Source organism: Mesoplodon bidens, assembly GCF_964165515.1.
Source record: "Mesoplodon bidens genome assembly, chromosome: 6".
NCBI classification, from domain to species: Eukaryota; Metazoa; Chordata; class Mammalia; order Artiodactyla; family Ziphiidae; genus Mesoplodon; species Mesoplodon bidens.
In genome coordinates, this window is record NC_138162.1 from 3,218,335 (window position 1) to 3,244,605 (window position 26,271).

The following is a 26,271-nucleotide window of genomic DNA, read 5'->3' on the forward strand; positions in this document are numbered from 1 at the left end:
GTCTCTGGTCTCAACAAGACAGCACAGCGGGAGACGAGGTCTCTGGGAGGGGCGTGCGAGGTGTTCGGTGTCGAATAATTGCACTTCTGGCTTCCAGCCTCTCTCGATGGCAGGGTCTATTTTGATTTTCCAAACTTCTGGCAGAGCCCTCCTCCTGGACCACCCGAGGGTGGAGGAGGGCAGGGGAGCCCCAGGTTTCCTTTGGCTCAATGGGGAGCCCAGGGGCTGCGTCCTGTCTGGGGTCGCCGGCCACCGGGACAGTCGCCCACATGCCCCCTTGCTGCAGAGGGAAGTTGGTTGGCTCTGATGGGACGCTCCAGAAGGGCGGAGGAGTTCCTACGGCCTCACTGGGGACGGAAGGAGGGGTCCTCTCGGGGTGCGGAGTGGTGGCTGCCTTTGACCCAAATGTAAGATCGGAGCTTGTCTGAAGACTTGAGGGGCCGCTCTCGGGCCTGGCTGCCCCTCACAAGGACCAGAGCCTTAAGGATCCCAAATCCCAGGCCCTGCCCCCGAGCCCTTCCGGGCAGAGCGTCTGAGGGGCCCGGGTTCCTCGGGAGCCCCCGCTGGGTGTGGTGTGGGGCAGGGGGAGACAGGACTTCCCTCTGCCCTGGATGCCTCAGGGTAGTTCTGAGGTGTTAAGGTCATGGCTTTCAGGGCGTGCTTGAGTGGGGGGCCCCCAGGACGCCTCATCCAGGGCCGCCCAGCGTCCCCGTGGCACCCCAAGGGCTGCCTGTGCCCCCAGTACCCCATCAGTGCTTTGGGGTCCAGGAACCATCCTGCCTGTGGTCAGAACCGTTGACCAACCGCCCCAGGTGAGAGCGATCAGACCCCCCGAGGGACGCCGAGGTCCTCCCTAGCTTTGTGCAGACCTGGTGTTTCCCGTGAGGCCAGGGAGGTGTTTCCTTGGCTTGTGCAGGTGGGTTTGGCAGCTGTTCCCTGAGCCGCATCTCTGCCTCCCAGCCCTCAGTGGGGTCTGCTGCTGGGGGCTGGGGGCAGCATCCTGAGGCCCCCCTCCCCACCCTGCCCTGCCCTCGGGAGGTGGCGCCCCTGGGTGACTTGGGGGCAGGGGAGCCACCTGCTCCGTCTGGGAGCCTAGAGGCAGAGCCAGTGCCACATCTGTCACCCCAGGGTCCTGCCCCAAAGCTCCTGCCCCTGATGGGGTGCCCGGGGATGTGAGCCCCCTCCCTGTGTGCAGGAAGAGGTAGGGGGAGGGCTGGAGGGAGCTCTGGATGAGGATCCGGGTACAGAGCTTCTGGGGGCCTTCGCACCCATGCCTCAGTTTCCCCTTCTCCATAGTGGGTGGGGGACAGTAGACCCCTGCCCTCTGAGGGACACACCCACAGAACAAGCAGGCATGTTTTGTGGTGTGAAAACCCACTTGAGGATTTGGCGGGAAAGATGATTTTCGACGTGTATGGGCATTTGCAGGGGAGGGTGGGTGCTGGGAATGAAGGGGGCTTTCTGCCGGCAGGGCCCTCGACTGATCACGTGGTCACTGCTGCAGTCTGGGGCATGGGTGGGCAGGCGGGGAACCAGGCCTGGCCGAGGGCCGGCTTAGCAGGCACATTCCAGAGCCTGGGCTGAGTGGTGGGAAACACGTCCGCTCCGGCTGGGTCTGTTCCTGGGAGTGGACGCCCGCGCCCTTGGCCTTGCTCATCGCCCTGTGCGGGGCCTGCGAGGCCTGGCGCTGGGCCCGCACACCTTGTGATACAGGGACACAGAGATGCACTGGCCACGTCCACCACCTGGGGACCTGGGCTTTCCGGGGAGGCGGGCCCTCTGCCGGACCACTGTGATGAGTGTACTGGCTGCTCCTTCGAGGGGCGCACCCCCTGCCCGGGGTCACAACTGCCCCCCAAATGCCCCGAGCCTGTTCTTTTTTTCCGATAACTGCATTTGGAGAAAATATATTCAGATGTCAAGCTGCCAGTCACAGGGAGAAATACTTTATTTGAATTGGATGAAATTTGAGCTAGAAGTCATGTTGTTTAATAAAAATGTGTGGTTTTGGTTCACTGTGCCTGTCGTATGCTTCCTGTCTGCTGGAGAGTTTAAAGCGTGGGCCACGGGCTTCCCCAGTGGCGCAGTGGTTGGGAGTCCGCCTGCCGATGCAGGGGACGTGGGTTCGTGCCCCGGTCCGGGAAGGTCCCACATGCCGCGGAGCGGCTGGGCCCGTGAACCATGGCCGCTGAGCCTGTGTGTCCGGAGCCTGTGCTCCGCAACGGGAGAGACCACAGCAGTGACAGGCCCGTGTACCGCAAAAAAAAAAAAAAAAAACGTGGGCCGGAAGCCTCTGACGTCCAAAGGGAGAGAGAGGGGGTGGCTGAGCGAGGGGGTGGGCGCCGGGCAGGGGTGCTGAGGTGTGGGCGGGGGGGCGCCCCTCTCCTGCTCCGCCCCCATGACAGCCCCGCTTGCCGTCACGGGCCCTGCTCACCCTGCACGCCCACTCCTCCCAGTGGCAGGAAGGCAGGGGGGCTGCAGACCGAGCCCCCGGGGACTGCGGCCAGGCTGTGGTCGGTGACAGACGGTGAGGGTCCATCTGTGTGCCAGAGACAGTGCTGGCTGTCGGGGTGGGAGGGCCACGCTCCACTCCTCCGAGCCCCCTGCGTGGAGCCAGGCTGCCGGGGTAGTTCGCTCATCGGGAGCAGTTTCAAACCCGGGTTGGGAGGCCACGTATTTGGAACTGTGCCCCAGGGATCGGGTAGGAATGGGCCTTTGCTGGACTCCAGGACTGTCACCCCATCTCTAGGTCAGGTTACACACAGAGCCTTTGGGAAGACAAGGAGGGGGAGGGTCCTGTCCCCAGAGCTGTGCACACGGCTGGCACCTTGCTTCACAGATCCCAGAGGCCATCTGTGGACCCACGCTTAGTGACTTTGGGTGACACATCACCCCAGCCCTGCCATGGTCCAGTGGTGAGAGGCCACATCTGGCCCCTGCCTGGGGGCCCGTCTCTCTCTCTTCCTGGGGTCTGGCACAGAGAAGGGCCTCACGCACCTTCACCAAATGACTGGCAGGGAGGGTGCGGCTTCCTTGCCTGGGCCTGTGGTTCTGACACGTGCAGATGGGCGCCGTGTTCTTGCTCCGCCCGTGGCCCTGCCCTTCAGGAGTGGTGCGTGCCTTTTGCTGAATCATGGCAGAGCACAGGCTCAGTAGCAGGGGCAGCCTCAGGCTTCTGGCCAGAAAGGGGCAGTGGGACTGCTGGAGGAATCGATGAAAATCTGATGAATACACAGTCTGGGTATGATGGGGTGTTATCCATGGGGCACAGGGCAAGCCCAAGGTGTTAGGAAGGGTGTGGGCACCACTAGGCGGTGGTTCTGGGCCGTGGGTGCATCTGCCACATGTGATGCAGTAGCTTGCACTTAGTAGGTGCTCAGTAATGACTATTGAATACTCAAGTGGATGGGTGGATGGAGAGAAGGATGGATGATCCATGCACGGATGGGCGGGTGGGTGGATGGATGAATGGCGGTCGGGTGGTGGATGATGCATTCATGGACAGATAGATGGATGGGTGGATGGGTGGGTGGATGGATGAGTGGATGGAGGGTCGGGTGGTGGATGATGCACGCGTGGCCAGATGGGTTGGTTAGTGGATGAGAAAGAGCCGGGCTCTGTTTTCTCCCTCCCCGGGTGCTGAGACCCGTTTCCTGTTGAGTCCCTCTTCTTGGCCTTGTGGCCTCCCCCGACTGGCTCTTCCATGTGTGCCCTCTTGCCCCCTTTTCAGAAATACTGTCCTCTATACGGCGGTCTTCTCATTGTCATTTTCATTTATATGCCACCAGTTTCCCATGCTTCATCCCCCTGGGACCTTTGCAGCCTCTTAACTCCTTCAGACCCCACCCTCCCCTCAGCACTTTTCCTGAACACCCCCTCCATGGATCATAAGTCTTTAACACTACTTACTGAGCACCTTCACTGTACAAGGAGTTTTGTCCAGAGGACTTGTAGCCTCCACAGCTCGGTGAGGTGGATATGGCTGTTTTATGCCCATTTTTCACAGAGAGAAAGAGCAGGGCCCAGAGAGGTGAGGGGACTCACTATGGGCCACACAGCTGGAAGGTGGTCGTGCAGGGCAGCTCCTCCCCCACGCGCCCCGGGTGCTGCGATTCCCTCTGCCCTTGGCAGCTGGCTCATGTGGCAGGTTGTCCCCAGTGTGTCCAGGGCTCAGGCTGTCCATCCATCCAAGTGCAGCACCAGAGGAGAGGAGCCCACAACCCGATGACCAGCGTGTGCACACAGAGCCCCGCCCAGCACCCCGGCACCAGGGCCCGAGGGATGCAGACTGACCCACCAGGGTCAGGAGCACACAGCAGGAGGCCCCCCCAGAGCCTCACAGGGGCTGCAAGGCAGAACGTAAGGGTCTTCCTGGAAGAGGGGTAGCTGGCCTCAGGCCCCAGGCCCAGAGAGGGGCCTCTGCGTGATGGAGCGGAGGTGCAGGATAATCCATGAGAATGTGCAGCCCTGCCACCTGGACCCCACGACCCACAGGTGGTGGCTTCACAGTGGCCTCGGGGCCCGTCCTTTACAGTTACTCATAAAGTCTGGAAAAAGAACATGCACGGCCGGCAGCAGCGCTCCGAGCTCAAGGAGCCCAACTCCCGGCATAGCCCCAGTTACCCCACGTGGGGCGCCATCTCCGACGACAGAGTCCAGCGTCCTGCGTTCTTCCACGTTCTTTTTCCTCCCTGAGAGCTCATCAGGTCCTGTAGTGATGGGGACCCGCCTGCCGTGTGACCATGACACTGGGCAGGTGGCCTCTCAGGTGCAGAATGGGGATTAAAGGGCATCATTTATAGGGTACTTGTGGGCACAAAGTGGGCGATGCCGTGTAGCTTCTCTGTCCAGTGCCGGATCTCCAGGAAACACCGTCTACACGAGTCGTTAATGAGATGATTACTGTACCAGTCAGTTTACATGCATCTGATTGGGGCCAGAGCCCTTCTGCCAGGGGGACGTCGGACGTTGGATAAAGGTCATGAGACCTGCTGCTTCCTCACAGCAGCCCTGTCGTTTTTCCATTTTCTACACAGCATGATGAGAGCAAAGTGGAATAAAATGTTCGTATGCTTTCCCGAGCTGACATAGTGGCACTGTCCACTGTCAGAAGGACACCTCAGAAAGACCAGAAAGCTCAGTGGTTGTGGGTTCATCCACGTGTGGCAAGTGTCAGTACTTCACTCCCTTTTATGGCCGAATACTATTCTCTCACGTGGAAGGACCACACCTTGTCTCTCCATTCACGCGTCTGTGTGCACTAGGGCAGTTCCCACTCTTGGCTGTTGTGAGCAGGGCTGCAGTGAATGTGGGTGTGCATGGGCTTGAGTCCCTGTTTGCAGTTCTCCCTTGGGTGCACTGATTTGGATGAATTGTTTATGTACCTGTGTTAGTTCTCAGCATTGGAATTGATGGGTCATAGGGTATTTTGCCTCTTTTAAAATAAACCCCGCCTCCCACCCCTGTGGTAGGGGGTGATAGGAAAGGAGACACGGTACTTCCAAGCCCTCAGAGTTTAGGGTTGAGGCTAAATGTATCACTCACAGGAGACAAAAGCTCTGAGCACAGGGTGGGCACCTGACAGGTGCTCATCAGGTGTCTGAATGGATGGGTGGCTGGCTGGGTGGATGGATGGATGGATGGATGTGTGGGTGGAGGGATAGGTGATGGAAGGCTGGCTGGATGGATAGATGGGTGGGTGGGTGCATGGATGCATAGATGGGTGGGTGGATGGATGGATGGATGGATGGGTGGGTGGGTGGGTGGATGGATGGACGGATGGACAGATGGACGGATAGATGGGTGGGGGATGGGTGGATGGATATGTGGGCAGATGGGTGGATGGACGGATGGATGGGTGGATGGATGGATGGATCAGTAATGCATGGATGGCCGGGTCGCTTGAATGGGTCTTGGAGGTAGCATCTCCCCCAGAGGAGGTCTGGCCCTGAGGACAAGCTCTCAGGCATCAGGCAGTTCTCCTGGGTCCCCACGTGGGTGCCCTCTGTGCTCCCTGTTCAGGGCTGTCGTCCTTTTCCAGGGAGACATCCAGCAGCTGCTCTTCGTCTCAGACCACCGGGCAGCTTATGATTACTGCGAACACTACAGCCCTGACTGTGACACTGCGGTCCCTGACAAGCCCCAGTCTCAGGACCCCAATCCAGATGAATATGTAAGTCCTGGTGGGAGCCGTGGGCAGACTGTCTGGGGGTGGTGGACGTGGAGGGACACAGAAGCTGTGGGACTCCCGTTTTAAGGAAACCCACTGGGTGAGACTGTAATTGATCCCCGGGGCCAGGTGGACTCCTGACTCACTTTACGAAGGGTTCTGTGCTCCCAAAGCCATTGAGTCAAACAGGATGTTCGTAAAGAATCTTTCACACAAGTCTCTGGGTGAAGAGAGCCATGCGCCCTCTGGACCTACACCTGGGTGGGGCGCTGTGAGCGGGAACGCCACAGGTGCCCCCAGCAGGCTGTCTGGAGCTTTTTGCCAGACAGGAGGGGCGCAGGGTTGACGGAGCAGCATGGTGGTCCTCTGACCCCTAGGGCGGCAGCGACTCTGAGGGGCAGCCTCGGCCCGAGAGCTTCAGGAGCGTATCCAGTGCCTTCGTCCTCTGACCATGACCCGTGTCTGTGGGTCAGCCTTTCCCATCCACCCGCCCTCACGCCCCAGCAGCACCTCGGTTAATTTGATTTGCAATTCTTTGTACCATTTCCAAATGAAAATCCTCTCCCATCCCCTGCGCAGATTGGATTCCTGTTTCTTTTAAGTAAAATTCAATCCTGCTCTTTATTTTTTCTCTGAGCTTCCCTTCTTTCACGAGGAGTCAGAAGAGAAGGAGGGGGGACCCCATGAAGCTGCGGAGTCCTGGGCTAGGCATGTCTTTGACACCCGGAGAACAGGGCGGGCAGTGCTCCCAGCTGGGTTGCTGCAGCCGAGGCCTCCTGGCCACGCCTCAGCCTCCCCATGCCCAATACAGAAATGGGTCTGAGGGTGAGACCGTCTCTGTCACTGTGAAGTCCCTCCCGTGAGGCCTGGGCCTTCGGTGAAGGTCGGGGAGGGCCCTTGGTTTGGCTGGTTGTCCTGGCCCTCGGGTGCCAAAGGGTCAGAGCATTTGGACCTTTTAGGGCTCGTCTCTCTTTGAAGGCCACCGGGGGTCCCTGTTTCCTTCCCTGGACTCCTCATGGGGCTGGCTCTGTTCCCCCAGGGGATGGTGGGGCAGGACTCCTTTCAGGGCCCACGGGGTTGGTGCCTGGAGCTGGGCACAACTTTTTGGGGGTCCGATCTTCCCAGTTGAGCCCGCGAGGGAGGGAGATGGCAGGCTGGCATCTCGGGGTGGGGGGCCCGCGCCCTCCTCACGTGGCCCTATTTGCTCTCAGTACCCTGAAGGAGAGGGTGAAGGAGACACCTATTACTACGAGTACCCCTACTACGAGGACACGGACGACGTGGGCAAGGAGACCACCCCGACCAAGACACCAGTGGAAGCTGCTCGAGAGACCACGGAGGTGGCTGAGGTCTGGCCGGGTGGCTGCTGGTCCCTGGAGGCCGTGGTTGGCGGGGGGGACGGGGGGTCCGTGGCGAGCATGGGGACCATTTGGGGATGCGTGGAGAGCAGGGATGGTGGGCGGGAGCTTGGCAGGGAAGTGGGGGACCAGGGACCGTATGTGCTTTGTCCTCACGGGGAGTGTAGGGCAGAGAGCTTTCCGTGGTGCAGGGGACACCAGGGGACATGGATGTGATGGAATCCAGTCCCCTCCCCAACGGGTGGCCGGGACACTGGCCCATATGGCTCTAAGAGTCTGGAATGTTCTCTCACTTGTTTTTGGTCACCATGTGGCTTGCAGGATCTTAGTTACCCAACCAGGGATTGAACCCAGGCCCTCTGCAGTGAGAACGTGGAGTCCTAACCACTGGACCGCCAGGGAATTCCCTGTTCTCTTACTTTATCTATATTTTTTTTAAAAATTAAAAAAAAAATTTTTAATTAAAAAAATGATATATAAAAAGAATTAAAAAAAATTTTTTTTTTAAAAATCTGAGATATTGTTCACCCTGTCCAAGTGCATGATTGCAGGGTTTAGTCGTGCACAGCACTTCCGCGGGCTGGGATGTCTCCCCCGGACCGAGGGGGCCCCTGTGCCCCGATCCACAGGGGCCGGTTGGTTGATAGGTCAGCCTCCCTCTCAAGCCGCAGAGGAAACCCCCGACCCGGTCCTCGCTGCGCTGGCCGCCCCCCTAACCCTGTGTGTCTCTGCCCGGCTCCCAGGAGCTGACCCAGCCCCCCACGGAAGCCCCTCCGGTGCCCGGCACCAGCGAGGGGGCCGGGAGGGAGGAGGACCCCGGCATCGGGGACTACGACTACGTGCCCAGCGAGGACTACTACACCCCACCCCCTTACGAGGACCTCAACTACGGCGAAGGCATCGAGAACCCTGACGAGAACCCCGACCTGTCCCCCGACCTGGGCGCCCGGGCCGAAGTTCCCACTAGCACGGTGCTCACCTCCAATGCCTCTAACGTAATTGCCTTCCCAACGAGTGGGCTTGGTCCAGGGGAGGGGGCTGGACCCCGGGCTCTTCCTTCTCCACTCCTCACCTTGCTGTCCTGGGGTAGCTGCCCTCCCCCTGCCCACCACAACTGGCCCTGCAGCCCTTTGCAGCCAGGCCGTTTTAAATGATCGCCGAGGATGCCCGGTGAGTTTTCAGTCACTGACTTGCTGGCTGGATCTCAGTGTTGTCAGTTTTTCATCAGCAAAATGGGTGGAATGAGCCCCGCCCTCCAGGTCTCTTGGGGTTCGGTGGAGATGGATGAGGACATGCGTGCTGACAGACATGTTCCTGTCTGTGGCCCGGGTGAGGGCAGGCCAGACAGGTACATGAGCTGGGGGTCTGGACCAGCAGACCAGACATGAGGCCGGGTAGGACCATGGGCTTTCCCATCAGGCAGACCTGACTTGAAATCTCTGCCAGTGACCTTGGAAAGTGATATCCCCTGTCTCAAAATCAGTGATCTCATTTACAACAACCTGGCACCGGCGTTGCCCACCTCTTGGGGCTGTTGCCACGTCTTCAGGTTGGAGAGGAGTTGAGGTCAGCCCTGGTCCATAGGGAATATGCTTACAAACAGCCATCGTGTGATGCTGCATTCTTGACGGCCACAGAGCCGACACACGGGGTTCTGATGGGTCCACACCCCTCTGGCAGCGGGCATGGGATTAGGGGCTTGTTACCCCGAGACCCTGGGCCTTGGGTGGAGCCCCTGGCGGCCCCAGGTTCCCCAAGTACCGGTGCAGACTGGTGCCGCATGCCCATCGTTCTGCAGCCCTGATTTGCCACGGGGTCTTGGGGGCTTTGGGGTGAGTTTCCCCATCGTGAGAGGGAGATGATGACTCCCAGCAAGTGAACCCCCAGGCTACCTGTGTTCTGTGACCTCGGATGCCACGGTGCTTGGAGTCCCGGGGCTGGGGGCCTGTGCGTGTCCGTTACCTGGCTTCCTCTGGGTGACCCCTGCTGCCTTCCCTCTCAGCCGGATCTGCCTCCGGAGGGGGGCATGGACGACTTGGAGGGAGAGTTCACAGAAGAAACCATCAAGAACCTGGACGAGAACTACTACGACCCTTACTACGACCCTACCATCTCCCCGTCGGAGATCGGGCCGGGCATGCCCGCCAACCAGGACACCATCTACGAAGGGGTGAGTGGCTAGGGAGGGTGCCTCCCCGGGCCCTTGGGGGGGACCCCCTACTTCATCAGCCGTGTGGATTTGGTGTAATCTGTGCCTTCTTCCTGTTCTCCCTCTCCTCTCTCTGCATCTTACAAACCTCAGATCGGACCACGGGGCGAGAAAGGTCAAAAGGGAGAACCTGCCATCGTCGAACCAGTAAGACACTTTCTTATTGTCTCCCCGCAACCGGCGGGGTGGTGGGTCGAAGCTTGGGGCACGTGGCGGGTTAGGTAGGATGTGGCTGGACCTGCGGGGACCCCTGCGCCTCTATGCCTGGGGCTACCACGAGGAGCTACGTGACCTCGTGGATGCCACACGCTGCTTCGAAAAGCGCCTGGGCAGGGTTAAGGTTCTGGACCTCGAATGAGGTGGTGGCTGCCTGGGATTCGAATGGGTCAGGACCCTTTGTGCCACACGCTTAAGATCCGGGCACATCACTGTGTGTTGATTTCTCCTTGATAAAAAGACTCGGCTTCTGGGAAGGAGGGAGCTCCCCTGGAGGGCAGAGCGGGTGGTTAGCAGGCTGAGTGTGGACCAGGAGCGGCCGGTCTGGAGCAGGGAGCGTTAGCCGCGGACCCAGCTCTTCACGCGGGCTGTGCAGCCATGTGGCTGCAGCTGGTGAAACAGGGAAGCCTGGTTGTCAGCCACGCCAAGGGGATTTAATAAAACAGCTCTGCACTGAAACTCCCACTGAGTGAAACTGCACTGTGCCAGGCTGGGGGCGGGTTAAACAAAATGACTGTTGAGAACGTCTTAACCTTGGGATCATAGGGAAGAGGTCCCATGTGCACCTCGTGGGTCGGTGGGTGTTGGCGGGGGCCCCACTCTGTGTTGGCATGTCCTGCCCTCAGGGAGCCGTGCCTGGCCGGGAGCACCAGGGTCTACCCTGTGGCCTTTGGGCTGCCGAGGTCCAGGCCCTGAGCCAGGACAGGCGAGGTGCCAGGTGATCAGCCAGGTGGGGGAGGGGTGCCCTTCAGCTGCACGCGGTGGGCCTGGCATCATGGGCTGGGAAGCAGCTCTAAGAGTGGGGAGGGGCTGACTGCCAAGGTCCACCCCTGCCACATCTTCCAAGAGCCAGAGGGAGGAGGCCAGCGTCCTGCACTCGACAGCTTGTGAGGCTGGGGCCAGCCTCCAGCTTGCTTTACTGCCAGAACTTGGTTGCCCGACATGGAGGCTCCAGGACGCTTCCGATCTTGGGGCTTCTGGGACAGAGAACTGAAGTGACCCCCATCCTCCCGTGGGACTGGGAAGGTTCTTTTGGAACCTCATCCCCCTTAGAGGCACCTGAAGCCCGTGGCTGGGGCATCAGGACGGGGGGACTAGATGACTGTCCTGCTCTGTGCTCCCTGCCCCGCCCCCCAGGCCTGTCCCAGGGGTGGGCACATCCACTCCCACTGGGCTGTGGCCACTGGGCACACACATCCTCTTCTCGGGCTGAGAACATTCCTTTTCCGGTGCTCCCCAAGGGTCCAAGGGAGTCAGTGCTTGTCTGGGGCCGAAAGATGGGGATGCAGAGGAAGTGGGCAGAGGGGCCGAAGGGGTCCACCAGCACCAGGTGGCCCCTTGCTCGGCGACATGTAAAGTCCTCACACCAAGTCCAGACTCAGGGAGGAAGGCGACCCTCGGGGAAGAGCAGTGCGGCCAGTGGTGCCGCCTCAAGACACGGGGCTGCCAGGGACCCGCTCCAGTCCTTGAGGGGTTGTGTCAGAAGGTGGGCCACACCCAGCGTGACTTGCCTGTGGTCCAGCTGTGTGCAGACCATGGTCCAGATGGCCTTGGTCCCCAGTGGACTTGCCGCTGACTCAGGTGCCTTCCGTGGTGTCCCCATCGCTTTGGTGAAAGGGGCATCCTGCCTGGGAAGAGCGGAACCCTCGGGCACGTGGGGGCCAGGCTCTGTGGAGTCCTGGGTTTGGTCCTGGCTCTGGGAAGTCCTGGCCGGCACCTCGGTCAGGACGAGCTTCCTACTCACACGTCCCCCAGACCGGGCTGCCCCTGTGTGAGAGCCATAGCATCCCAGGTCCAGGTGGAGGCGGGTGAGAGTGGATGAGGTGTCCAGTTGCCAGGCTCCACCAGGCTCCACCGGTGCGGGTGGGCCGGGGGAGCAGGCTGAGAAAATAGAAGCGGCCCAACACAAATAGCATGTCTCCAGAAAATGCATTTCATCTCTGTTCGGGGAGAAATGAGCCATCGGGATGCAGTTAGGGAAGGATGCCCTCCCCTCTGGCCCCAGCGTTTGCTCCCGCCCAGCCCCCAGCCTGTTTGGAGTGTCCGAGGAGCCAAGGCCAGTCTGCCTGGAGACATCATGGAAACAGGTGTAATTTCTCAACCTGGAGCATCACCAGATGTCCTCAGAGTCTTAGCTCCCTATAAACGGATGGCCGAGTCCTGGACCACAGCCCACGTGGTCTTGCCTTGGCTGTGCAGGCGTCATGGCCCGTGAAAGTTGGGTGGCTGTTTCCTCTCCCCAGCCTGCCCCAGCGACCTCCCTCTGGGGAGTGTGGCTCACTGTCCCTGGGGCTCTGGGCACCAGCTCCTTCTCTTTCCATCCATCCATCCCAGGGACACAGGGGCTGTTTCCCACTCAGACCTGGTACCCTCTGTCATGGGTCGGCAACACCAGCGGCTCCTTGACAGGACAGGTGTCCCTCAGCTGAGCGGATTCAGGCCAATCAGATCTGGTGCTCCTGGCTGCCCTGGGACCTCAGGGAACCAGGCATCTCCAGATTCAATGTCCTGTATCATCTGGTGAAGGCCCGTAACAGGCATGTCTACCTTCTACTGTGGCTTAAGGAAGGTTTTCTTGGTCTGTGCTATGTAGCAGATGAATGGACCCTCGTTAAGGATTGTTTCGAGTTCTCAGCTGAGGCTGAGACCTTCCACCCTGGTGGGGTGTGGAGCGGGGCCAGTGAAGGAAGGCCATGGCTTCCCATGTCTTGGGAGCACTTCTCGTTGGGGTGGCGGCCAGGGGTCCATCGCTTCACTGTACCTGGGAAAGCGCCAGCACCCCTCCACGGGGCTCATCCATCCAGGGCCTCCGGCCCTTTCCGGGCCGACCTGGACTGATCCTCCCGTGAGAGCCCACGCACCGTGGCCCCCACTCCCTGAGAACAGCGGTTGTGTGTCCGGGAAGACAGCTGCAGCCCTGCAGGGTCCGTGGCAGCCAGGGGTTTCTCTCTTAATCCTAGCTCAGTTCTGAGCTTCCTCAGCTGCCTTTGTCAGAGGAGGAGACAGGAAAGTGGGGCTGATGAGGCCGTTTGGAAGAACTTTCTGTGTACATCTCGTGTACAAACATTTCTCTGAGTACACATCTGTGTAAACACCGGGTGCATCCTCCCAGCGACTGGGGAGCCCTGGTGGGGAGGGGGAGGGGCTTGGAGGGGACCTGCAGCCCCTGGCCTGGATGCCCCCCACTGGGGGGTGTCCGACACCTGTGCTGACCTGGTGCCTGTCCTGGACACACCCTCTTACTCCTAGGAGGCAATCCCAGGTTTCCAAAGAGGACTGTTCACTTTCAAAGAAAAGCCCAGGGCGCAGCAGCATTGATCAGCCTCAGAGAGAAGCAGCCCGAACCTGCTTTGTTCCAGGGAAACAGGAGGCAGGTCTGCCACCGGGGGCCCAGTATGTCCAGCCCCCTCACTGCTGTCGCGGCCGTCGCAGGAATTCACCGGGAGGAGGGGTCCACAGCAGCCAGGCGCCCCGCGTGAGGCTGAAGCCTGCCCAGCCGAGCCGGACAGAACCCACTGGGTCCCAGGACCCCCAGAAACGATCCACCACGGTGTTCTCAGCATGCAGACCCTTGCAGGGGCCAGGGGTCCTTCCCTCCGTGGAAGGCCATGCGTTGCCCCTGACCCCTGAAGTGGGCATGGAACACAGAGGACGCTGGGGCCTGTCTGACCTTGGTGTTGACTGGACAGGGGTAGAGAGGAGGCCCGCGCTGGGAAGGTGGCTGAAGCCGAGGCCCGAGAGCAGGAGTCCCCGGGCCGGGAGCTCTGTCCACAGAGACCTGCAGCCTGGTCTCCCCTCCGCTGCCCGTGCCGACTCTAGGGCCCAGGCTGACAGGGCGGGCAGGAGGCCTTGTCCCCATTTGGGGGGAAAGACAGTGAGGCCTGGGGGCCAGAGACAGCATGAACCTCGGCTCAGCCGGGTGAGGGGCTAGAGGAGGAGGGCAGCTGAGTGTCCAGTGGACTTGGCTGTGTTTCCCATGTGGAGGGAGGAGGGGGCTGGAGACCCCAGCGTGGCTTGTCTAGCAGTCGGGCCTAACGGGTCTCTAGGTGGGGACCTCAGCCTGTGGTGCCCTTTCCTCTTGTCCTCCCTGAGTCCACCGGGTGGTCGTCTCTCCACCCTCACTGGGCCCTGGTCCTGGGGTCCATGGCTCCCTCAGGCCGCCGTCACCAGGGCCTGCCTGGGCACTGACCCCTGGGCACAGGAGGGCCAGAGGTGTGGCCGGGGAGTCCTGGTCCCCCTCTCTCCTCTGGAAGCTGTTCTTGAGGGAAGCCTGTTGGTTGATGTCTGGTTTGTGGCCGCCCTGAAAACGCTCAAAGGACGGTCACCGTGACCCCCATTCCAGAGGCTGCTGCTCGGGACCCCTCCCAGGACGCAGGGTGCAGACCCAGAGGCCCGAGACTGTGGTCCTCTGGTCCACCCAGCATGGAGGGCTTCCTCAGGACTGGGGTCTGCTAGGGGCCGGGCCCACTCGGGGTCTGGGGATGGAGGGAAGGGGTCCTGGGGTCTCACGCTCTCCCTGTCTCTTCCAGGGCATGCTCCTGGAGGGGCCACCCGGCCCCGAAGGCCCCGCGGTGAGTGTCCCATTTTATTTCCCGTGACTTGCGGGAGGCGCTCGGGGGTGGAGGGAGACCCCTTAAAGCTCCCAGATGGAAAAGAGGGGTAAACGCCCTGGGACCAGCACTTTCTCGACCCCTCTCCTGGCCAGGCGGGAACCGCCCTGTGGCTGCATCTTTAACTCTGCCTGATTTTATTTTTAATTCTAGGGTCTCCCAGGACCTCCAGGAACGATGGGTCCCACTGGCCAAGTGGGTGACCCAGGAGAAAGGGTAAGGGCGGCTCAGTCCCCTCGGATCACGGGCTCTGTGGCCTCGTCCAGGCATCCTCCCTGCTCGGGGAGCAGCCTTGACCTCACCTGTGTGGGTGACCACAGTACACTGACGTCCTTCCCCAAATTGCCCTGTCCCCTTGCATCTCACGCCACCCCTTAGTGCGTCTACTCTCTTCAGATGTTTAGGGGGCCGACTGTTGCCTGGCCCTGAGCTGGAGGCAGGAGACCCCTGCAAGAGTGAGCCTCAGCCGGGCTGTGCGTCCCCCGGCGGGTTCCAGGGGCCAGCTCACAGTGGCGGCCCTGCATTAGGGTAGCAATAACAACAGCTGCAGTGGCCAAAGAGCTCTGGTGCTGCCTGGGCATCCCACAGGATCCGAATTATCCCCCCTCACTACAAGAACTTCATTGGCCTTAAGACCCCCTTGCTCCAGCTTCCTTGTTGGAAGTCTAGCAACAGACACAGAAAACTTGCTCTGGGTCAGAGAGACCATCTTGGGGTCACCCTAGCCAAAGGGACCGTCCTGGGGTCACTCTGACCAAAGGGACACATCCTGTGGTCGCCCTGGTCAAAGGGACCATCCTGGGGTCTCCCTGGGCAAAGGGACACATCTGGGGGGTCACACTGGTCAAAGGGACCATCCCTGGGTCGCCCTGGGTGGCTGCCGGAGAGATGCAGGCTGAGCCCAGTTCGTGGCAGTTTCGTTCCGACTCCTAGTGGGCGTTTGGGGGTACTGCTGCCCTGTGAGTTCTCGTCCAGCTTGACATTTTTTTCTTTTTGTTTTTCCTGCTGGTCTAATGAATATCGATGTGAGCACAATCAGACTGAGAGCTATAATTGGGTGTAGTTGTAGATGAGAGACACTGGGGGCGTGTGTGCATCCTAACAGACCTTCATCCCCAGCGCCTGGCACACTGCCCAGAGCAAAGACCTCACGGTTTTGGGGTGGACAGTGCCTGGGTCTGGTCCTGAGGAAAGGCGGCTGGGGTCTGCTTCCAAGGGAGCGTTTGGCTGTCAGGTGCTGGGGGCTTTGGGGTGATGCTCGGGGTGATGTGAGGTGATGGCCGCAGACAAAGCAGGCGGCTGCGTGACCTCTGAGGGCAGCCAGATCAGACTGGGCACCAAACAGGATTCTCCGCCATGTTGCTTCCCTGTGGCCAGTGGCTTTGGGGGCAGAGTAGGTGGGCCTTGCTCCGTGGCTGGCCTGTGACATGCTTGGCCTTCCCATACTTCCCATGCCGCTCCCGCCTCTGCCACCGTTGAAATTCCAGACAAGCAAGTGAGGGGCCTGTCCTCTCCCCACCCCTGAACCCACACCAGTCAAGTTCTGCCCCAGGGGCTGCAGTCTCTAACCCAGCTCACTCCAGTGGAGTGGAGTGGATGGAGGGGTGACAGCCGTGTCCCCCCACAGAGCCATCCTCAGATGGACCCAGGGGTGTGACTGAGTCCAGATGTCAGTGAGAGAGGACGGCCTGCCATAGCAGACATCTTCTCTCTTAGACGTAGGGAAGGTCGCCGTCCACAGGGCGCACAGATACTGACTGACATCTCCCGTCAGCCTCAGTGTTGCTCCAAGCATCTGTCCGTCTGTCCGTCCAGCACAGATATTCACTGAGTGTCCACAGTGCTGGGCACTGGTCTAGCACTGAGGATCTAAATGCTCACGAACCAGAGGGTCACTCCTCCCCACTTGGTCCCTGCCTCTGGAGTGAACCTGGGTCAGGGCCAGAGGCAGCGACCCTGCTGGTGCTTTGTGTGCTGAGACCTGAGAGTTGGAAGAGCCAAGGCACCTGACAGCGGAATCCCGGTGCTTTTAGAGCTGGTCTCTCTTGAGTTCAAGTTAGGGTCCAGGAGAAAGGGACTGGGGTTAGGGAGGCAGAGGAATCACCTGCTCTAGAGCCTGCTGTCCCTGGAATTGGAGGGGAAACCTGCAGCCCGTTGACCTTTCCACGGCCCTTCCCAGGGAGAGGGGCTGATTCCAGGAGCTGAGCACTGCTCACCCTCTGGGCCCTGCTTTACCAGCTTGTCCAGGAACTGTCCCTGCTCACAGCTCAGCATCCCTCTCAATGCCCAGATCTCCTGGTTGTCTGCTAATTAGCTGTGAAAGAACATTGGATGCAGAGTCAGGATCCTGCAGTGCCGCTTGCTGGTAGCATGACCTCAGAATTCCTGTGTAGGAGAGGAAAAAGCTTTACCCTCTTAGGTTTTGTCAGTGGGACCTGCAAATTAAACTGACCAAAGACATTAACAGGAGAAAAGGCAAATGAGTTTATTAATATTTTTAATTTTACGTGAGGCTTCATGAAAAAGAAGAAAAAACCCAGAGAAGTGGTTAGACTTGGGAACTTATATACCATTTTAACAAAAAGCAATAAACTACGGAGAAGTGACTGCAGAATACATGGGGGACACTAATGGAAGATAAGGCTTGTTTCAGTAAGGTCTGTTTATGCAGACTTGTCTGAGTGCCCACTGTCTGTCTCCAGTGATAAGGGTTCCTCCCTTTGTCCTGGTACAGGTGGGGGTGGGAGTGAATTCAGGCCACCTGCACAAAGGGAAATGTGTGCCTTGCTTGCCGAGTGATGCGGGGAGGGCAGGGGACTCTTCCTGCACCTGCTGATTCCCAGTTGCCTTCAGCACAAAATAATCCTTATGCCGAAGTGACATGTTTTGGGATGCTATATCCTGGTCCCCGTCACCTGCTTGGCCTCACGTGCTTTTCTGGGGACAGGACAGGCGGCTCCGCCTTCCAGTGCCCCTGTGTGCCCAGGACATCTTTTATGGGGCCGTCCAATCTGGGACACCTGGTTACTCACCTGTTCCACACAGCCAGGTATCTCTGTGATGTCCTGGCCACAAGCCACAGTAACACGGGCCTTCCCTGGGTGTGTTGGGGCCAAGTCCTCTCTGTGACCTGGTCGTCCCCCGTCCGGTGCTATCAATGAGGGAGCACATGGTGGGGGGGACCTTTTGAGCTGGGACAAGGCTGAAAGTATCGATAGAAACACCTCAGCGCCTCCCTCCAGGCATGTAGGGCTTCCCAGGCTCAGAAGACCTCAGTGAGCTCCGCTGGGACTTCCCGGCCCCCTCCTGCTGCAGGGCCAGCTGAGGCTCCTGGTGGGGTGGGAGCGTGCATGGTGCCAGCTTCCCCCAGGGCTCTGGCCCCGGCCGCAGGTATAACCAGTTTCAGATCTAGAGCAAGCGCTGACCCCTAAGAACTTCTCTGGCCTCTCTCAAGCTGTAACTGCACAGGAGCTGACCTGAAAAAAAAAAAAAAAGCAAACCACTGATATTGAGGATCTGAGGATTGGTGCATGTTCCTCTCCTTTTCTGGGTCTTTCTAAGAGCAAAAGCAAAAATAGCTCAGCATAAAGACTCCCCTGGTCTTTGCAGCTCCCTCCCCGCCCCTGCTGCTTTTATTATGAGAGGCAGCGCGGCTTTGCAGCTGGTCCTGAGCCCCAGGCTACTGGGTTCAGCCTGGGGCCTGAGTCTGTAGCCACTTTCAGAGGGTCTGAGCTGTCTGTCCCCTCATCTCCGTGCCAGAGTGACGCCAGGACGGCCTCAGGAAAACCCTCTGTTAACCGTGGAAGGGGTGCCTTGTTTCTCTACCTGGTCTACGTGTGACCAGCCCTGTGGTGCCAGTGCTTTAAAACATTTCCGTTTGACCAACTTAGGCCACTGATCAGAAAACACACAAAGGCCAGGTGATTTTTCTTATTTCGCCTTGAGCCTGGTGGCTGGAGCACGCCCCATGTCTGACAGGCCGTGGACAGAGTGGGCCACGTCATTAGCCTGCGTTCAGTGTCCTGAAGGGTGGGAAGGCGGCTGTGATGTAGCCCCATCTTTTGGCTCAGGGGACAAAGTCTGAGTTACAGACCTCAGTGCTTGGCAAAGCTCGGCTGACGATTTTTTCAAGCCACGGTAAATACAGGTGCGGGCGAGGGGACACGGGGGACTCACATCAGATTTTAAAGTGTCAGAAGGATTCACGGGGTGGTTTTCTCCCGCGAACCTTCTCTTTCTCACAGGGTTTCTAGATTTTCCTTGTGCATCTATGCATACGCTCTTGGGAATCACTCTGGGTGTAACTGAAGCATGCCAGCTCAGGGTGAAAATAGCTTTTGGGCCCCTGAGGTTGAATTTTCACCCTCCATGGCTTAGAAAGAGCAGGAGGAGGGTCTTTGAAAGTGGAAACAGTGGATGAGGGGCCGCCCCAGCATGCTTCCTGGTTTCCAGTGCTACACACACACACACACACACACACACACACGCACGCATGTACGCACGTGCTCATCACGTGGACACCACATGGACGGCATCTTGTCCCTGGGAGACACGGACCCTAAGCTTTGAATTGGGGGCTTGATTTGGGATCGACTCAGCAGCAGAAAGCTCAGCTGTGAACAGCTATCAGCACTGGATTTCCAGGAGGAAATCTGGGTGGCAAAACACGTTCTGGATTTTTCTTTTTTTTTTTTTTTTGTGGTACGCCGGCCTCTCACTGTTGTGGCCTCTCCCATTGCGGAGCACAGGCTCCGGTCGCGCAGGCTCAGCGGCCACGGCTCACGGGCCCAGCCGCTCCACGGCATGTGGGAGCCTCCCGGACCGGGGCTCGAACCCGTGTCCCCTGCATCGGCAGGCGGACTCTCAACCACTGTGCCACCAGGGAAGCCCTGGATTTTTCTTTTTTAAGCAAGTTTTACTTTCTGAGAATTTTTTTTTTTTTTCTGAAATGGCAGGCAAGGACCATTGGGCTGTATCCATTAGCAAAAAGGGGAACGGGAATCCTTTGACTCAGCAGTTCTGCTTCTGAGGACCTACCTAAGAAAGTTGCCTGGGAATTCCCCGGTTGTCCAGTGGTTAGGACCCCACGCTCTCACTGCCACGAGCCCGGGTTCGATCCCTGGTCGGGGAACTTAAATCCCGCATGCCACGCAGCATGGCCAGAACAAAATTAAAAAGAAAGAAAGATGCCTGAAGACTCATCACGGCAGCCTGTGTCCTACTGAAAACTGGAAATGACCTACACGTGCATCCGAGGGGGACGGATTAAATAAATGATGAGTCTGTGACGTGTGGCCATTAAAATGAACGAGGCCAAGCTCATAAATAGGCCACGATGTGCAGCAGAGGAAAAGGGCCAATTGCGGAACAATATGGACAAGATGATCTTGTGAAAAAGGAGGAAAACCACCTCCCTGGCCACGGACCCCTAGACTGACGGACGTGATACACATCGGGTGTTCGGTGCCTGTGCTTCTGGCCTCTCTGGGCACATACAGGGTTTTAGCCCTACTTACTTCGGGAGGAACGAGAGGGAACTTTCACTTTTCCCTTTGTGTGAATCTGTGTTATACCACGTTTCACAAGAACGGGGATCGGCCCTGGAGTAAACATAACCACTGAAGAAAAGACGGTGTTAGTTCTGGCCCAGGCAGGACACACCCTTCTGGGTCATTCCGGGATGGACCCCCCGGGTACTTGGTCTTCTGGGCCGGGGAGTCAGTCTGTGTCTGAGCTGGGAGCATCGTGCTGTGGTGGTGTTTGCACACTCGGTTCGAGGGCTGGACCCAGCATCCCTCGCCGTGGGGCCGATGGTGGTCTCTTTCACTGAGGAGGGGGAGCTAAGCTTCATCCGTCTGCAGACAGACCTCGTCCCCCGCAAGCTGGTTGGGAGTGTGCCTGCGTTAGTGAAAAGCTGAGCGATAAAACGCTTTTTTGTCAATAAGCTGTATTATTCGTGTGACATTCACGTAAGCCTGACTTGGGCCAGAATCAATTAGAGACTCTGTCGACGGGGGGCGGGGTGGGGTGGGCTGCTGTTAGGATGAGCTGGAGGTAGGATGTTTGTGCAGAGGTGGGGCCTTGAAGTGCTTGAGAGCACTGGGGCGACTCCGGTCCTGCACGTCTGTCCAGACAAGTGGATGCTGTCCGTCTGCCCTCTGCTCCACCCGCAGAGCCGAGGGCGCGTGAGGAGGGGCCCCTCGCTGACCACGGACCAGCTGGCCCTCTGAGCAGCCAGCGCAGGTGTCCTTGGGCTGCCCCGCCCAGGTGGGACACCTGGCAGGGACGTTCCTGGGGTTATTCCTGTGGTCGTGGAAGCCCCAGCACCTGCCCCCAACCACCTCCCACGGTGTGGCCCCTGCCCTCCACCCACCGCCGCCATGGCAGGCTCCAGCCTTTCTGTCTCTGATTCCTCTGGATCCGCTCAGGCCTCCCTCCCTCCTCCTCCCTGTGCTCGTCAGCCCACAGCGAAGCCCCCTCCTCTGGGCTTGGGGGCTGCACATCCCTTTCCCGGGGTCCTGCGTTTCCTGCGGGCGCTGACTCCACCCCGTCACCTCGTCCCAGCCCAGCTCCACCCTGTGCGCTGACCCACTCTCCTGGCCCCTCTGTCCACAGGGTCCCCCTGGACGCCCAGGCCTTCCTGGGGCTGACGGGCTGCCCGGCCCTCCTGGAACCATGCTCATGCTGCCTGTGAGTGTCCTTACTTGGGGGCTGGGGGTGGCGGCCGTGTGGGTGGGCTCGGGGCCCCAGGTGCGATGGGGGGGGTGGGGCCCTGGGCTGTTTCCGAGGGGCGTCGATCACCGGGCCGAAGACTAGCTCCAACCTGGGCCGACTGTCTTGTAGAAACAGGCTCCTTGGGGCCGTTCTGCTGACACGGCAGGGTGGACACCGGGGTCAAGGGCTCCACCTCTGCCGGCGTCCAGGGCTGGCCCCTCCGAAGGGAACGGAGTCCAGCTCTGCGGGAAGCTGTGTGGTGTCTGCTTCCATCACCACACACCTGCCCTCTCCACTTGGACCCCCGTGCCAGCCGGTCGGTCCCACCTTGAACTTGACCTGCTCATGACTTTGCGGGTCCTCACGGAGAGCCCAGGCCAGGAGGGCGAGTGTGTGGAGAGCTGGTCTGGGCCCATGTCAGTTCCTCTGTGAGCCCGTGTACCCGGGAGGCTGGGTGCAGCTCAGGAGACCCTGCGTGGACCTGTCGCCTCCCTGCTGGGCCTCAGTGCGGGGTTTGCACTGGGCCCTGGGCTCTTCCTTTAAATAAGTCAGGGCCGTGGGGTCTCAGGTGGGATGCCGCAGGTGCCAGAAAGGGCTTCCCGGCTGCAGGGAGGCTCTCCGGGTGGCCCCAGGGCTGAAATTGGCCGGCGGGGCTGGAGCAGCTCTGTGCTAGCAGAGTTGGGTGGTGTGACCGAGACGGGGACGGGGGCTGGAAGCTGCCCGTCCAGACTCTCCAAGGCTCTGCTGTTGCCAGAGAGGCCGATGGGCACCGCCTCAGCCCTGGGGTCCAGAGCGGGCACCATGTCGGTGTGCCTTTGGTGACCCCAGTCTTACACCTACAGTTCCGGTTCGGAGGGGGCGGCGATGCAGGCTCCAAAGGACCCATGGTCTCAGTCCAGGAGTCCCAAGCTCAAGCCATCCTCCAGCAGGCCCGGGTGAGTGGTGCCTGGGGCCGGGGGGCTGCGGGGACAGAGCCCGGCCCCATGGGGCTCGGAGCCCAGCTTGGAGGGGAAGTGCCTCTGGCCAACTTGGGTGTGCTTGCCCAAGAGTCAGGAGCCTGCGGGGATCCAGTCATCCCTGTGCATTTGGGGGACCCGGGTGAGCACCAGGAAAGGTGGGGGAGGTTTCTTAGGGGTTCCTTGCCCACACCGAGGGTCCAGGTTCCTGGATGAGGACTTGGCTGCTAAGCCCCTCTGGCACCTGCTGACCCCGTGCGCCCAGCTTCAGCCGTCTGCTGCCCTCCCCTGGGCTCTGCGGATGGAGACACCCCCCCGCCATGTACTCCTGGAAGGGGCTCCCTATGATGGGCTGGGCCGAGCCCGACGCCCCGGGGAGAGAGCCCGTGGGCCCCAAAGCCCCTTGCTCAGCCTGGGGGTCCCGAGGAGCACTTGCCCCATTACTGCTCTGCTCTTGGCAAATGAGCTGATTAGTGAATTTTGTTTTTAATTGACGAGGCTCCCGGTTGCTGACTGCCTGTGATAAGAGCAAATGCCACCCGGTGGGGTGGGTGACCCTTCAGTGGAGTGCCCGTGATGGGGCATTGCAATAAGTTGCTAAGTAGTCCCTTGTTTGGCAACATTTATGTAGCTCTGGCGCAGCAGACAGATGCCAATGATCAGAACGTGTGGATGGTGAATTACAGGGTGGCGGGTACTGAGTCACTGCTATGGAACAAATTGCCGGGTGATATAATCAGCGGGTAACAAACCCCGTCACCTGCCACCGGATTTATTGACAGGCCGGCCTGGCTGGCCTTTGAATATGTGTGTGTTTTGACTGAAGTCAAGTGGGCGATGGGCTCCCGAGAAGATTTTATAACACAAAATCTTCCAGAATTAAAATGGCATCATGCAGGGGAAACAGTCTCAGAGTGGCGTGGAGGAAGCCATTTAAGAAAGCAGGTTGAACTGTGTGGTGGCAGCTGGGAGGCATGGAGCCACCTGGACAGGTATCTAGGTGGGGCCCTGGGTGGCCAAGGCTGCCTGGCTGCCTCTTCTGGGCATGACTTCGTTCACCCTAGGAGGGCTCCCCGATACCTCCCCGGTCGCTGGAAGTGCCTCCTGTGGAACCCTAACCCAGCCCGGAAGCGGGGCTGCTCTTCAAGCTTACTCTGCAGGGTGCAGGGCTGAGGGCAGGCCCTGCCTGTGCGAGGCCGGCTGGGGAGAAGAAAGCAGTCAGCAAGAGGCTCTGAGCGCCCACGTGGGTGGAGCGCCCATCCCCGAAGCGGGGAGTGGGCACCCAGCTGGTTCCCACCCCACCTCTGCCGCTCCGTTTGTGGGTGTCGCCGGGAGCCCAGAGGATCGGAGAAAGTGGGTCTGGGGGTCCATGTGACCTACTCCCCCAGAGGCTCCTGTCCTTGGCCTCTGATATCGGCCCCCCTTCCCACCTGGCACGTCTCACCTGTCGGTACAGGTAAACCAGCCATTTCTCAGTGTGTCCCGTTTTCCCTTGCAGCTGGCGTTGAGGGGGCCGGCTGGCCCAATGGGTCTTACTGGGAGACCCGGCCCCATGGTAAGTAATCATGGGGGAGCCTGGGGGAGCCTGGGGGGGTGGGGTGCCTTCCCTTCCCCCCCACCAGCCCATCAGGCTCCCAGCTTATCCAGGTCAGAGCACACTTTACATCACTGGGACCTTGGGGCAGGAGGGGCCTGGGCAGGTGGGGCCTGTGGTGCCCTGGGGGTGGGAAGCCCTCCCACTTGCACCGGCTACGACTTTACCTCGTGACCCTGGCGGCTCCAAGCCTCTTTCTTTTGAGGCTGCCATCCCTCTTTTTAGTCGAGACCACCTCAGTGTGGGGCAGACCCCAATTCCAGCCCCCTGCCCGGCCCCTGCTGCACGAGCCTCGGGCAGCCAGGCACTCTCGGGGCAGTGAAGGGGGCCCCTGGGGGTGTGCGTGGCCCTTGAAGCTTGCAAGGAACCAGAGGATTGAAGCGCACGGTGCCCCCATCCCCATTCCCCATGTGGGGTGGGCCTGGCCCCTGGCCCCAGGTCTGCGTCGGTGCCCTCCCAGCATCTGGGGATCTTGCCCTGCAGTGGGCGAGGATGTCCACACACGGCCCTGGGCTACGGGCTGTGACAGATCGTGGTCAGATCCATCCTGGAGAGAAGCAAGCGTGTTTGAACTCGTAGCCCTCGTGCGCGCCACTGTCCAGGATTTCCCTCAGACCTGGGTAGAGATGCAAACAAGGAAAAGTTACTGCTTGTCCCTCGGGTTCTGTCCAAGGCAGCCGGCCGGGCTCTGTGGGAGCCCTGCCCACAGGCCAGTCCTATGTCCCTTCTGCTTCCCGGCCCTTCCCCAGTCACCCCTACAGCCTGTACCTGCCGGGTATCCCCTAACCAGACGTGTCTCCCCAGGGCCCTCCCGGGAGCGGAGGTCTGAAGGGCGAGCCGGGAGACATGGGGCCTCAGGTACGTACCCCCCTCACCTTCCTCCGTCTGAAGGGGTGCCCCCCGGAAGGCGGTGCCCCCGATGCTGCATTTCGTCAAGGAAGTAGCGGGAGTTGCCATCACCCGATGCAAAGCTGGATGCAGAACAGCAGTGGTGTCTGCAGCAGGGGACCGAGCTGGCTGTTTTCGGTCCCCACCCTCACTCAGGGCAGTGGGTCCTGCACCCTGTCCTGCTGTTGCCCACGTGCTGGCAGCTGGAACAGTAGCCACGGGCCAGGTGGACGAGCACGGGGACCAGGCTTTGCTTTTTCCCTCTGAAAAACAGGCACGCTACTGACCTTTGTCCTCTGATTCCCGACAGGGTCCCCGGGGTTTGCAGGGCCCACCTGGCCCATCAGGAAAACCTGGAAGAAGGGTGAGTCGTTCTCAGCGACGGCGGCTGGGCCATGGATGGGGCGGGAATCTGCGGTGCGTTTGCCCCGATCATGCTGCGTCTTGCCGGCTAGGCTTGGCCCAGCTGCTCCCAGCCCTTCAGAGGGCGTGTCTGTGTCCAAGGCTGGGTGGGTCCCGTTCCACGGGGGCAGCGAGCTCCCCCGCCCCTGCCCCCAGCCTGTGTCCCAAGCATGTGAACGTAGTTTAACAAACATGTTCAATTAAAGCAACTTCCCAGGCGCTTTGGGAGCAAGTTTGGAAAAGACAAAATGATCAGGGGTCCTTTCTCTGGGGGCAGCTTCAATTCTCCAGAAATGGCTTTGGTTTGGGGGAAATGGCCGGCCGGCTGCTCGGGCCCCCCGGCACCTTACCTGTGCTCCTAGACTCCTGGATTCTCTGTTTGGGTTGTAATTTTAGTGGATGGAACTGCTTTGCTTCCATACGACCGTGGCTACTGACAGAGAATGTGCATTTATAACTTAATATAAACTAATGAACACCATCCAGGCGAGCTCGGGAAATCCTACTTAACCCACATCAGACTCTAACCAGTGGATCGTTTCATCGAGTGAATCTTTCTACTGAATGAAAAAATTACTCGTCCTTGTGTTGTATTTATACCTAGATGAACCCCTGCAGGGAATGGTGGGTGGCCACTGAGCTGCCAGTTCCTGCTTTAGCTGCAAAGTACACGAGGCAGAAACGAATAATTCCTTAGTGGTTACAGGGCCTCTGTCCCGGGAGTTAGTTGTAGTGACAAGGCGAGTGATGGAGTGATCAGCATTCAGGCACGGCTGTCTCATGCTGGCCCCTCAAGGCTGCAGGTTCACAGATCGTGGAGGGGACCCAGGCACGAGGCAGAGGGGTGCACGGATGATTCTAAAAGGGCCACTGATGCCGGAATTCAGTGGTTCTTGGTAGACAGTGGGGTGGTTTATCTTGGATCTGGTTCTGAAAAGCATTTTATTTCTTTGAGGGTCTTTTGTATCTCTGTAAACACTTATTGTCAAGTTTCAGTGGAAATGGTTTCTCGGTCAGGGCGAGGTGAAAACTGAAAAGGGAAAGATGCCAGCGATGGTTCGTAGGGTGACTCGTGGCAGGGACCACTGGCATCAGGGCCGTGGATATGCATGTGCTGGAGGAATGAGGCTGGAGAGGAGGGGACGGCGGGAGGGG

General features: G+C 59.6%; 1 protein-coding gene across 6 annotated transcripts in view; it reads left to right on the top strand.

The window, feature by feature from the left end:
• COL5A1 (collagen type V alpha 1 chain) overlaps positions 1 to 26,271 on the top strand; it is a 160,113-nt gene that overhangs the window by 61,615 nt on the left and 72,227 nt on the right. For 4 of the 6 annotated variants that reach the window (XM_081236132.1, XM_081236128.1, XM_081236127.1 and 1 more), the window contains exons 5-16: positions 6,041 to 6,172; positions 7,381 to 7,518; positions 8,271 to 8,522; positions 9,530 to 9,697; positions 9,830 to 9,883; positions 14,482 to 14,523; positions 14,716 to 14,778; positions 21,178 to 21,252; positions 22,119 to 22,211; positions 23,731 to 23,787; positions 24,631 to 24,684; positions 25,025 to 25,078. In XM_081236132.1, the coding sequence (XP_081092258.1) occupies positions 6,041 to 6,172; positions 7,381 to 7,518; positions 8,271 to 8,522; positions 9,530 to 9,697; positions 9,830 to 9,883; positions 14,482 to 14,523; positions 14,716 to 14,778; positions 21,178 to 21,252; positions 22,119 to 22,211; positions 23,731 to 23,787; positions 24,631 to 24,684; positions 25,025 to 25,078 (1,182 nt within the window). The remainder of the gene's footprint in view (positions 1 to 6,040; positions 6,173 to 7,380; positions 7,519 to 8,270; positions 8,523 to 9,529; positions 9,698 to 9,829; positions 9,884 to 14,481; positions 14,524 to 14,715; positions 14,779 to 21,177; positions 21,253 to 22,118; positions 22,212 to 23,730; positions 23,788 to 24,630; positions 24,685 to 25,024; positions 25,079 to 26,271) is intronic. The other 2 variants (XM_081236130.1, XM_081236129.1) reach the window with 2 other exon arrangements.